The 13,361-nt window shown below is 40.5% G+C and overlaps 1 protein-coding gene across 2 annotated transcripts in view; it reads left to right on the top strand.

Moving 5' to 3' along the window:
- UST (uronyl 2-sulfotransferase) overlaps positions 1-13,361 on the top strand; it is a 293,263-nt gene that overhangs the window by 112,909 nt on the left and 166,993 nt on the right. For both annotated transcript variants that reach the window (XM_065888985.1, XM_065888986.1), the window contains exon 2: positions 176-219. In XM_065888985.1, the coding sequence (XP_065745057.1) occupies positions 176-219 (44 nt within the window). The remainder of the gene's footprint in view (positions 1-175; positions 220-13,361) is intronic.

The following is a 13,361-nucleotide window of genomic DNA, read 5'->3' as shown; positions in this document are numbered from 1 at the left end:
CAAGCCTGGTAGTATCAGCAGAGTCCCACCAAACTGGAGATTAATTACCCATTTTCCTTTGGGACTTTTGTCTGAATAGAAATACATCTAGAGTACTTATTTTCAGTGACTTTGCACTAAATTCATTTGGGGTTTAAGACTGTTAATTCATCAACGTTTTCTTCTTTTTTCCTAGGAAATTCCACTTACTTAGATGACCATGGACCCCCTCCTAGTAAGGTAAGACCTTTGCTTGTGGTATAAATCCCCTTTTCCTTTTCTAAGTACCTACCGCCTTCAGTAACCCCAGCCAGATCCCTCCGGGCCCTGAATTGTTCACAAGAAAATAGTAGGTAGCAGATGTCAAGTTAATCTTTGACTAACAGTGGGTGGAAGAAGGAAGCGCACAAAGATAGCCTAAATGGTGAGGGAGCAAGAGGCATCATTTCATCAGGAGCTGAAGCTATCCCAGGCACGGGAGCCTCAAGCTGACTTCAGACTTTTGGTTGCGTCTCCCGTTTGCTGCCTCCTTTGCCTTTACTCTCCATGTTGGACTGTGATGTGATGTCCACACCCCAGCCTCCTCATGTCTTCACGCTTTGGGCTAGCCTAACCTCTGCCCCTTTCTCCATGGCCTGCCTTACTGGGGATACTCCACACAAGGCTCAGCCCTCTGGAACCGGCCTTCTCTGCCAGTGCCCTTGCAAGTCTGCCGTGGCCTGGCCTGTACGATCACTTTTGTTCTTAGCAGCAATTTTGGTCTGACTTTTAAGGGTCAGAACAGTCCAGTGAAGTATTAGTGGAGTTCCCCCCGCCGCTCTCTACTTTCTTGAGTGCAATGAAAACCAAATGTCAATCTACTGAAAAATGAGGAAAAACACAGACACTCTTTGACCACTTAAGGTGATGCCTGCAAAGTGCGGTTGTAAGTACATAGTGAAAAGATAATCGACCAGTAACCTTAGAGGTTGGAAATTTACCCTAAAGTTGGCTTCTGCATTTGTGGGATTTGAAGAACTCCACCACATTTAAGACCATGAGCTTTGGAATAAGGTATTTCTGGGTTCATCTCGGGCTCTACCACTGTAAGTATATGACATTAGACAAATTACTTAATATTTCAAGCCTCAATTTTTTGATGTACAAGGTGGGGTTAAAAATATGACCCACAGTACAGGACATGTAAAAAGATTGAACGAGCTGATATATGAAAAGCACTCAGCACCCGGCATGTGATAAGCGTTAAATAAACGGTGGATAGTGTTAACTAGACTGGAATAGCATTAAGATTATTGATGAATGGTACAGTGGTATTATCACAGTGGTGAATAGTTTACCACTTGGCCCACTGCATACGTATTGAGTGCCTGCGATGCTGCAGGCACTAGGAATACAAATATGAAACAAAACAAGAATAACCATAAGGTAGCCCCTACCCAGGAGAAACAAAGGAATATAGAGGGTTAGACACCATCTGAGGATAAGGACTTCATCTAGCTCATCTCAGTATCCTCACATCCTTGCATTAGCCTCGACACACAGAGAGGCACATTGTGACTATTCATTAATTCTCACTGAACTGAACCATGGAATCCAGAGCTGGAATCTGAATCGGGTCTCCTGGCTCCCATCCCAGGTTCTTTCCACTGGGCCAGTGTTCTCAAACTTTAGCTTGCACCAGGATTTCCTGGAGGCTTGTTAAAACATGGATTGCTGGGCCCAGACCCCTGAGTGTCTGATGCAGTAGGTCCAGGGTGGGACTTGAGAATTTGCATCTTTAACAAGCTCCCAAGAGATGCGGATACCAAACTCTCTTACAACACAGATAATAGCAATACTATTTGCATTTTTAACAAGCTCCCAAGCGATGGTGATTATCTAGGGGTGGAGTGGCAAAAACACTCAACTTTCTAAGCAGTAGCCAAAATAATAAGAAGAATATAAAAATAGGTAAAAGTAATATTGGTATGTTAACATCTTTCATCCATGCTTATTACTTCTGGCAGGGTGTAAACAAACCCCAGAAGTGATGAGGTCAGGGTTCCGGATGAAGGTCCCTTAAATGTCGCCCGAGGTGAAGCCTCGGTTATGTAAATCTACAGACCACTGGTGTATTCAGGGACACGGTGGCACCCAGGGGATAAGGACTCACACGTGTGTGGCCTCCGGAGTGAACCCCCAGCCTGGCAGTGAGAAGCAAGACTGAGTCCAGGTCCACAGTTTTCCTATTTGTTTAGCGCTCAGAAATAACTTTTTGATGCCAAGATCGAAAGAGCTGTGATCTAGATGAAATAAGGTTTTAAACCCTGAAAATGTACAGACTGAGGTTTACAGGCAAGTTCTCATTTTATTAGAAGATTCAGTTCCACAAGTTTCACATTCCACAAGTAATAGCCATTTAGAGAATGGGGTGTGTGCCCCACAGCACATCCAGAGCCCAGGTCTTCATTCTCTCCAGTATTTTCATGAAAAAGAACCAAATGCCTCTGACTTTTACTTGTTTTTTCAAATCTACTTAAACCTCACAGCTCACCCCAGTTTTTGATCTAAGTCATTATTTAAAGGCGGATGTTAATATTTTCTTTTGTCGACCACTTTTTACGACCGCTTTGTGTGTACACAAAACTTAGCGGTTTAAGCTTAGAACCCTACTGAGACTGACGTGGAGATCGCTATTGAATGAATGAGAAAGATATTCTTGGGTAAAAAAACAGGCGTGAAGCAGCAATATAGTGTGATCTTATGTCTTTAAAACTTGTGTGCATATGTATGTGTGTGTACAGAGAGAAGCCTGGAAGGATAAGGATGTTTACTCCGGATGGTGAGACTTCAGGAGGCTTTTACTCATTCCCTTATTTTCTGTGTAAATTTGAGTTTCTTAAAGTCATACTTGCTCAATCTAAATATCAGAGTGTGTGCGATGGTGGTGGTGGGGAAATACTGTGTAAGAGAAGATTAAAGTTGGGCTGAAAAATCTGAGGTGCTCTGGCCTCTGCAGCATCACCTGTGGTTCCGTCCACCCCACCCAGAGCAGCCTGACCTCTGGAGGTGATGTCTTCTCCTTCCTGGCTTCACTTCGCCTAGGATGTGGGTCTCTGATGTGAGCTGCTGGCATCGGCAATGATAAATTCCGGAGGTAGCAGATAGAATACAGTTACTATTTCACATATGTTGGGTTCCCAGATCCGATAGATAAGGAGAGCTGCTCTAAGCAACTCAAGGAAAATAAAATCACTATCCATCGCTGATGTCTACCGTTTCCTATGTGGCAAGCACTCTGCTAAGCGCTTCGCATGGAAGTTTAGTCTCTATAAAACTCTATAGAAGAGGAAGTAATTATTTAACCATTATTTTACAGATGAGGGAACTGGATCTTAGAGAGGCTGGGTAACTTGCCAGCTACTAAGAATTGGACTTGGGATCCCAGCCCAAGGCTGTGTATGTAGCTCCAAGGTTCATGCTTTTAACCATTCCAAGATTACTAAGTTAATGTAAAGACAACAATTTTTTACCTTATTTCTGGAGTTTTACCCTTTTATATAAGTTCTCTAGTACTTTAACTAGTACAGTACACAAAGTCTCAGTATAATACCAGAAAAAAAAAATAGTCATCACCATTTACTGTTGGGTCCAATGGACTTTTTAAAAATATCAATCCAGAGATTTTTTTTTTCATCTTTTTCTTTCTAATCACCTTTCTATACATACCCACCTTCGGCATTTGTTCATTTACATACTGTATACAGAGTAAATTTTGATGTACAAAATCATCAAAGGTGAAAGAAGACTGTCCCACATTCATTTAGCAAAATGGCATGGTCCAGGTTCTTGTTGCAAAATAATGTTTGATGAAGTCCTTCCCCTGGACGACTAATTGCATGCGAATACCATGTTTTCTTTTTGACCTTAGAAAAAAATATTGTTTCCTCATCGACTCTTGAGTTTGAGAGAGTTAATCTAGAATATCATCATTGGAAGACTCATGGTCTGAGGTTTCACTTTCATGATTAATTTCATTTGATCATCACCATCAGGGTCTTGAGTGTTGCTCTCTGACTCTAAACATTTGTCTCTGATTCTTCTAATGCCTGGGAAACCTCTCCCTCCGTCGATTTTCTTCTCTTTGTCATTATAGGCAGGAATGAAACGTTCTGAATCTCCACTCTGGTCAATGAAAGTTAAAAGCAGGGAATTCCCTGGCGGCCAGTGGTTAAGACTCCATGCTTCCACTGCAGGGGTCCTGGGTTCAATCCCTGGTCGGGGAACTAAGATCCTGCAACCTGTGCGGTATGGCCAAAAAATGAATAAATAAAAAATAAAATTAAAAAAAAAAAGAAAGTTAAAAACAAACTACAAAGATGGTATCTCCAGTCTTCTGCTATATCTTTTGTAAAGATGATGTAACACTTTAGGCAGCAAAATAAAATATGAAGAGTGGTGAAATAGTGACAATTTATTTCCCTAATGAATCGTTCTAAGCCTGCACTGTTCAGTACAGTAGCCATCAGGCTCATGTAGCTATTTAAATTCATTAAAATTCGAAAAATAAAAATTCACTTTTTCAGTTGCCCTAGCCACATATCAAATTCTTTGTAGCCATGTGCGACTAGTGCTACTGTATTGAACAACACAGAATAAAACATTTCAGTCATCACTGAACAGCAGTGTAGTTCTAAGCTATTCCATCATCCTTCCATTTTTCTGTTACTTTAGTCTTTTTTAAGCATAGTTGGGAGTAATTAATGCATAACTGGTAGGTAATTATTTTAAGATGATGAACTAGCAAAGCATTTCAAGATACAGGAAAAATAAAATCATTAAGATTCCATAATGGATCTTAAATTTTTAAAAGAGGCCGGTAGATCCTATTACATGGTAATTATATTATATTACATACTACATATTATTATTATTATATAATTATAATTATATGGACCTATTATATGGTAATTACAAGGTAGGATGAGTTTTATTCTCTTTGTTTTAAAAAAGTACATTCTCTTTGGAACATCTCCAAGAAAGAATAAAGTCAAGAAATATTAATCCATACAAATGGTTAGAACTGCTCAAAAAAACCCCCAAAAAACCTAAAACACTAAAATTGAGTCCAGGGAATCCTGATGGTATACTGAGGGTTAAGATATATTACTCATGTCTGCATTTGTATGCAAATGTATTTTGACATATAATACTTATATGTTATTTTTGTATAGAAAGTGATGTGCTAGGAAATTTAGTATTCGAAATTCTGTTTTTAAAGGGGTTCATTAGAAGGGGGTTTACAATTTATTATGCTGGGAAACCTCCAAATGAATAAGTGGTAATATTAATTGAGGTGACATTTATATGCACCTAGCAGTGTCTGGAAATGAACAATTGTTCATTAAAGGTTAGTCCTTCTTCTCCACCCCCAAGAAGCTAATTTCCCGTTAGTATCAATTAATTAATGAGTGACTACTTTGTGCTAGGGATCAGGAGGACATGATAAAACTTGAAAATAATCCCCTGCTGTCTAATACTTTATAATCTAGTTGCATTTTAAGGTTTCAAAGAGGCAAAGACTGTGGGAGCACATAATTCTGCGGTGGATGTATTCTTCAGTCTAAATGACCGTATATAGACAACCATTCATTCGTTGAGGTGTTTACTATGCCCCAAATTTGTGTTGGGCTCTGTACTAGGCACTGAGGCTATAAGGCTGCAGAAGGCACAGTCCCTGCCCTCAAGGAGTTTAGAGTCTAGTGGGAAGGACCGGCTAGCAAACAGGCCCATTCTAATACATTAAGTAGGTGGCTAGTCGCTATGATAAGGGTGAACCCAGGAGTCTCTGCCTGACCTTCCTTCCAAGTGAGAGTCCTGAAAATGGAGTAAGGTGAATGAACCAAGTCAAAGAGTCTGGTATGGATGGGGTGAGGAGGGACAGGCCTCGTTTCTGGGATTCGAGGTGTGCTGGGTGGAAAATGGAGATATGAACTGCTTTGAGGAGCTTGGCTTCAACAGGAAAAAGTGAAAAAAATGACAGCCTAAGAGATGGAGACCATGTTGGCATAATTGTATAGTAGAAAAATTTGACTAGTAGGAAAGGAGTGACAAATGAGAAATTCAGTTCTGAATGGTGTTATGAATTGAATTGGGTCCCTCAAAAGACCTGGTGCAGTCCAAACCACCAGAATCTGTGAATGCAGTCTTCTTTGGAGATAGGCTCTTTGCAGATGTAATGAAGATGAGGTCACATTGGGCCCTAAATCCATGTGACTGACGTCCTTATAAGAAGAGGGAAATTTGGACACAGAGACAGAGACATACAGGGAGAATGCCATGTGACGTTGGAGGCAGATTGGAGTTATGCTGTCACAGCCAAGGAGCACCAATGATTGCTGGCAACCACCAGCATCTAGGAGAGAGGCAGGGAACACATTCTTCCTGTGAGTCCCCAAGAAGGAATTCACCTTACTGACACCTCGATTTCAGACTCACGGCCTCCTGAAGAGTGAGAGAATAAATTTCTGTTGCCTTAAGCTACCCAATTTGTGATTCTCTGTTATGGCAGCCCTAGAAAGTAATTCTACATTGAGTTTAATATCTTCAGTTACCAGGATAGCATTGCATTATGCCCTGTTAGGCATTATTTGGTTTGACTTAATAAACATTGAAACGATCCTTACATGTCTCTCACTGGGATAATTTAAGTGCATTTTCATATTTTTTTCAACATTCAGTACTACTCACATCTTCCCCCAACATTCCTTCTTCACTTTGTTAATTTTTTTCTTTGTAATTCCCATGCCTTAGCTATTTTATTGTCCCCAGTATTCTCCCCAAATTCTTCTATTTGACATTTGTTTCTGCTGTTCAAATTGTGTTTTTTAATATTCAAAAATCATTTTATATTGCATCATACTTTTTTCTGGAAAGGATCTCAGCGGCAATGCATTTAGGAAGTTACCTAAAGGAAACCTCCTATTTTCACAGGACCAGGGAGCTATGAGAGCAAGAAGCTAAAATAGTACAGAAGTCCGTTGCATTTCAAAAAATATGTCCCTATTTCTATCGGGGATGTCTCAGCTGCCCTTTAACACCACTACCACTGAGTCCCTAAGAAAGACTGCATATTTGTTTAGGTTTGTTTTTCCCTTTCAATAACTCCTTTCAACTTGGAGATACATCTGTTGAAAGAAGCTATTTTAATGTTTTCTACTGAAGAAACCATGTTTTTCTGGAGCCTACAAAGGAAAACCCACATATCTGGTAATCATAGTAGGTAAGTGACTTCCGGAGGATACTGGGAGTACAATTACTTTCAGGTGTCCTGGCCAAACATCTGCCAACTTGGAGAGCGTTTCTGCATCCAAAATTCCCCCTTTCCCTGAAGGCTGGTTACTGAGATTTATGTGCACCTACAGTCTCCTTTGGTCAGAATCACTTTTTACTTGGAAGAGTAGAGCTGAGATTCAAGAGGAACAGTAATTTCTTGTTTTTCTTCCCCTGAAACCTCCAAAGCTGTTTTTCAGGGTATAGGCATGGCCATCCACCTTGCTTTTTCCTCTTGTCTATGAGGACCTGCAAGAAGCAAATAAATCTCTGGCACAGAATTGGGCTGTGTGCTGGGCTTGCCTTGTCTGCCTGCTTCCATTCCCACAATTGCTGGAGCCACTGCTGCTGAGAAAAGGGCCCCCCTTTTTGTCCTGCTGTAAATAGCATCGGATGTGGTTAAAGACCCCTGTTATCTGGTTTTCTTTTGGGGAAAAAATCGGCATTCTCCCAGAAGTTTGTATCTTCTTATTTTTATCTAAGGCAGAAACAATGCAGTTTCTTTAGAGTCATTCTTAAATTATGAAATATTCCAAACACAAAAAATTAGGGAGACAAATAATACATATATGCCTCATATATCCAATGTGCCTGCCCCTTAGATTTCAAACACGTTACTCTTTTAATTTGCCAGATTCTTCATTTTGACTTTCGTATTTACTCTTGGCGGCCAGGAGGTTGAGGAGCATGGATTTTGCAGTCGGACCTCAGTTCGGATTCTAGCCATGTGCCTAGTTACCCCACAATAAAAACTTCACCTCTTTGAACTTCAGTTTTCTATTTCTAAAAGAGGATAGCTATATCCACCTCTTAGAGCTGTGCGGCTTAACTGTGATAAATGGAAAGCACTTAGCATGATGCCAGACACAGGTGAGCTCCCAGCACTGGGTCCTTAGTACTATATACTATAAAAGGCCTTTTACAAATTCTGGTAGCTCACTTTGCTGTAATGTAGAGTAAGCCTCACTCCCAACCCCCAACCTTATTTTCTTTGGATTTTTAAAAGCAATTAATTACATGTCATTTGGCATCCCAGATACCATCTCTTAACTTACGGAAACTTTCAGGTCCTGTGGTTATCCCTTCTTTTATTCCCTGGGCTAGTTTAGCACACCAAGCAAGGCCTTCCACCATCCCCTTGCCATTTAGCTTTTCTTAAAGCGCGTATTGTTCTCTGTGTCCACACCTGACCTTACCCAAAGTCCCTTTGAAAAACTACAGAAGTGCAGCTGATTTTTCATTTTATGGACAAATCAATTGTACTGGGTAATAGGTTTGTGTTTAATGATTCATGGTAAATATATTAGGTTTAGGAAAGAACTAGCAGGACAGAATGAGGCAGAGAGTCAGGAATCAGTTTCACTCTGATGCGCATGACCTTGAAGGCATCCCTTCCACCCTCATTTTGTTGATCATTGCAAATGATAGGAAAATTAATGACTTGAGTATTTTATTTTTGAATAACTCTTAAGAGTGTCTGAGCTCAGCGTGTGCTATAAAGAACTTCACGCTTTGGTATTTGGTTTAAGATGGGTAATCAATAGCTTAGAAGGTTAAAGAAAAATCAGCCTTACGTAATCTTATCCCGAAGTCACCTGTATTCTTGCTTCACTCTTCCTTTGCACTCATCACAGTTCTCAACCATTAACGTGGAAGTCTTGGGCCCAGCTAGCGGCCTCTTGAGATTTCAACTTTCCCTGGAGATCTGTGTCCAAGTTCAGAGACAGTACTTGCAAGTTTATCAATCTTATGAGCATGTCATGTGTTCTCTTTTTCCCAAGAACATAATGAATCCATTTCTTCTTCCACATATGTTTAGTGCTATTAAACACATCTTCCACTTCTTTTTTTTTTAATTAAAATTTTTTTTTGTAAAACCACAGGTTTAAAAATATGTGGTTTATGTAATTGTTCTTTTAGCATTTGCGCCAGCACACTCCCCAAGGCCCAAGGGCCAGTTATCATTGATAAGATAGATGTTCTCCAAACCTTATCCAAACCAGCACCGGTTACAATCATGGACTTAGTAGTTGGATTTGGGCTGCCTTTTACAAAAAGGAAGGGCTTTAAATGAAGCATGAAATTTCAAAACTGCATCTTGTTGGCAAGCATATTTAATCAAGAAATTGCTTTAGTAAATGAAGAAAACCCATGCTGCCATTCTTTGGCAGGGTAACAGTTGGCCTTGGGATTTTCAAAGTTGTAGTAACTTAATCGTCTTAGCAGTTCCCAATATAGTTACCTAATTCTTTTTATTTGTTTTATTTCTTCCTTGACCATCTGATCAGTTTTTTTTTTGTTTTAAAAATTATACATGCTCCTATTTTTTTTTTTTGATTTGGAAAGTACAGAAAATTATAGAGTAGCAGGAAAAAACAATCACCCAGAATGCCACCACTCAGAGGCAAACCATAATGAAGAGTTTTGCAAAATCCTGTCCAGTCTTTAGACAATATTAAGAATATTAAAGTCTTATGTACCATTTGTTGCAAATAGTTTGCCAGTCCTTGTATGTGACCTTCTGCACATATGTAATGCACAGTTTAAAGCACCAGAGCTTATTAGCTTATTGTGAAAAAGTGAACCCTGACTACACCCTTCCCCATTCCTTTCTGCTCTTGAGAAACAACTATTGATACTTGAAACTCTTTTAACTGAGTCTTTAGTGCTAGTTTTCATATCTTTGAATGACTTGCTTGTGTTACTTCCTCTTGGATTTCCCCGGCTTTAGGCATTGTCCGCTGACATCCTTCTGTGAACGGGAGGATTTAGGTCTTTCACTGGAGCCCACCTGCCACCACACAAGCACTCTCCTCATCCCTCATCCTCTAAACTGGGTGTGTGTTGTTTAGCGAGTCCTAAATCAGTACTCACTGTTTTCGTTGTTGACACCAGTAAATAATAAAATGGCAGCTGAGCCATTACGATAAGGTTTCCTTTCCTGTCCATCTTTTTGTTTTCTTTGTAACAAGTAATTGTCTTGTTTTGTACATGTATTTTCATGCTTTTCTGTGATCCCCAGGTTATCTCAGACTCTTCTCCAGTTGTGGAAATATCCTTTCAGTGCCTCCAGACACATTTGGTATTCTGTCAATGTTGAGCTGCTGAAGTCTGTCCTGGGCATTCTTGCCCGTTCCCTTTGGGCTGGTTGCGCTCAACCTCCCGCTCAGATATGCCTTGGGAGCTCCCTTCACTCTGTTCTGTTTGCTCCCACTTCCTGCATCCCATGCTGTATTAGTTTCCTGTTGCTGCTATAACAACTTACTACAAACTTAGTGGCTTAAAACAATGCAGATGTATTGCCCTATAGTTCTGGAGGTCAGAAGTCTGAAATGGGTCTCGCTGGGCTAAAGTCAAGGAGTCGGGGCATGGCTCTTCTGGAAGCTCCAGGAGAGAATCCATTTCCGTGCCTTTTCCAGCTTCTAGAGACCACCCGCATTCTTTGGCTCATGGCTGCTTTCTCCAACTTCAAAACCAGCCTTATAGCATCTTCAAATCTCCAACTCTGTCTCTCTTCTCTCCCTCTTCCACTCATAAGGACCCTTGTGATTAAATTGGGCCCACTTGATTGATCCAGGATAATCTCCCCATCAAAAGATCTCTTTTTGTGATGTTAAGATACCATATTCACAAATTCTGCAGGTTAGGACTTGGACATCCTCTGTGGGAGGGCCATTATTCTGCCTTCCATGCCTATCTTTCTCTTTCCTCAGCCTACTGAGAAAAGGTGCATGGGATGGAAATTTTCTGAAATACTGCATTTCTGAAAATGTCTTTATTCTATCCTTGATTAATTGTTCGACAGGATAAAATTCCAGATTAGGAATCTGTATTAATCAGTAGAGGCTAGAGTGATGCAAGAGCTCAGTGGCTACACACCGAAGAGTTTACGTCTTGCTTATATAAGACCCTCAGTGAGTCCAGTGGGTCCACTGGTTCTTAGGGAAGCACATTTTAGGAGTTCACGAAGGGATTTGGGCTGTTTCCATCTCATGGCTTCACCATCTCAACTTGGACCTTCATGTCACTGTGGCAGGGCAGACGGGAGCTGGGTGTGTGCGTGAAGACTTCTCATTCCTTCATCCTGGAAATGACACGTGTCACTTATGTCAGCAGTCTGTTGGCCAGAACTGGTCACAAGGCCCTGCTCAAGTGCAAGAGGGCTGAGAAATAGAGCACATGGGTGCTGTGAGCATTGTGTCTCTGCCTCAGAATCATTTCCCCTCTGAATGTTAAGGTCCTTCTCCACTTTACTCTAGCTTCTGGTATTTCTATTGAGAAGGCTAACTGTTGGCCCATTATATGAAAATATAATCTGTCTCTATTGCAGCCTCTTATTCCTAGTATTCTAAAATTTTATAATTTTGTGCCTAGTATGTGTCAGTTTTCAGGTACTATTGTTGATACTCAGTGGACCTTTTGATCAGGAAACTGATATCCTATTCTGGGATATTTGCTTGACTTTTCTCTCTCTTTTTTTCAAATAAATTTATTTATGTATTTATTTATTTATTTACTTATTTATGGCTGCGTTGGGTCTTCATTGCTGAGTGCGGGCTTTCTCTAGTTGCGGCGAGCGGGGGCTACTCCTCGTTGCATCGTGTGGGCTTCTCATTGTGGTGGCTTCCCTTGTTGTGGAGCATGGGCTCTAGGCACGCAGGCTTCAGTAGTTGTGGCATGCGGGCTCAGTAGTTGTGGCACATGGGCTCAGTAGTTGTGGCTTGCAGGCTGTAGAGCGCAGACTCGGTGGTAGTTGTGGTTCACGGGCTTAGTTGCTCCATGGCATATGGGATCTTCCTGGACCAGGGCTCGAACCCGTGTCCCTTGCATCGGCAGGCGGATTCTTAACCACTGCGCCACCAGGGAAGCCCTTGACTTTTTTCACTGATGATTTCTTCCTCTGCATTTTCTCTTTCTGGATCTCCTCTTATTTGGATGTTGAACCTCCAGAACTAGTTGTTTATATTTCTTATCTTTATCCCTCCTATTTTTTATTTTCTTTGTGTTTTTGCTCTACAATCTGGAAGAGTTTCTCAACTTGGTCTTCCAACTTTTCTGTTGAGTTTCTTCTTCACTGTTCTCATATTTTTAATGACCGAGAGCTTTGTTGTTATTCTTCTCTGAATGTTCTTTGTTATAGCATTCTTTGGTTTCATAAAGGGCCTTTGCATTTCTTACAAAAGATTATTCCAAGATGTGTTACCTTTTTGTGGTTGTTATTTTGAATGGAACATGTTTTCTACTATGTTTTAAATTGACTGCTGTAATACTGAAAAATTATTGATTTTGTGTGTTATATATACTCACGTTACTGAACTTTTTATTTCAATACTTTTTCAGTTCTTCCTCTTTTTCTTGATAGGGATTCATGTAACAGACAAACAATATTCATTTTATCTCCTTCTACCTAATTCTGTTTCAAGTTTTATAACATTATCCAGAATAATATTAAGTAATATAAAGTCCATGAGGGGGACTGGGTATTCTCACCATGTCATCCACATTTATAAAATGTCCCTGGCACACAGTAGCACTCATTAATATTTGTCAAATCAATGAATGGTGGTTATAAAAGCATCTCTGTTTTGTTTGAAATTTTAATGATAATGCTACAAGTGTTTTATTACCAAGTGTAATTTTGACATTTAGTTGAAGATAGATATTCTTTTCTTTTTTTCGTGGTACGCGGGCCTCTCACCGCTGTGGCCTCTCCCGTTGCGGAGCACAGGCTCCGGACGCGCAGGCTCAGCGGCCATGGCTCACGGGCCCAGCCGCTCCGCAGCATGTGGGATCTTCCTGGACCGGGGTACGAACCCGTGTCCCCTGGATCGGCAGGCGGACTCTCAACCACTGCGCCACCAGGGAAGATAGATATTCTTTATCATGTTAATGAAATATTCTTAATTTTCTGGCTATTTAAGAATCATGTTCCCTTTGTGACTTGTGACCTTGCACTTAGAAACATGTGTTGAATTGAGTTAATTCACTTTAATTTTAATGGGGGAACATAGATATATTTGATAAGTATAAACAGGCACTTTTTATCAATGTTTGATTTGTCTTATCTTTAC

This window comes from Phocoena phocoena, chromosome 12 (genome assembly GCF_963924675.1).
Source record: "Phocoena phocoena chromosome 12, mPhoPho1.1, whole genome shotgun sequence".
NCBI lineage: Eukaryota > Metazoa > Chordata > Mammalia > Artiodactyla > Phocoenidae > Phocoena > Phocoena phocoena.
The sequence above is the reverse complement of the archived record's forward strand: the minus strand, read 5'-3'. Positions and strand labels throughout refer to the sequence as shown.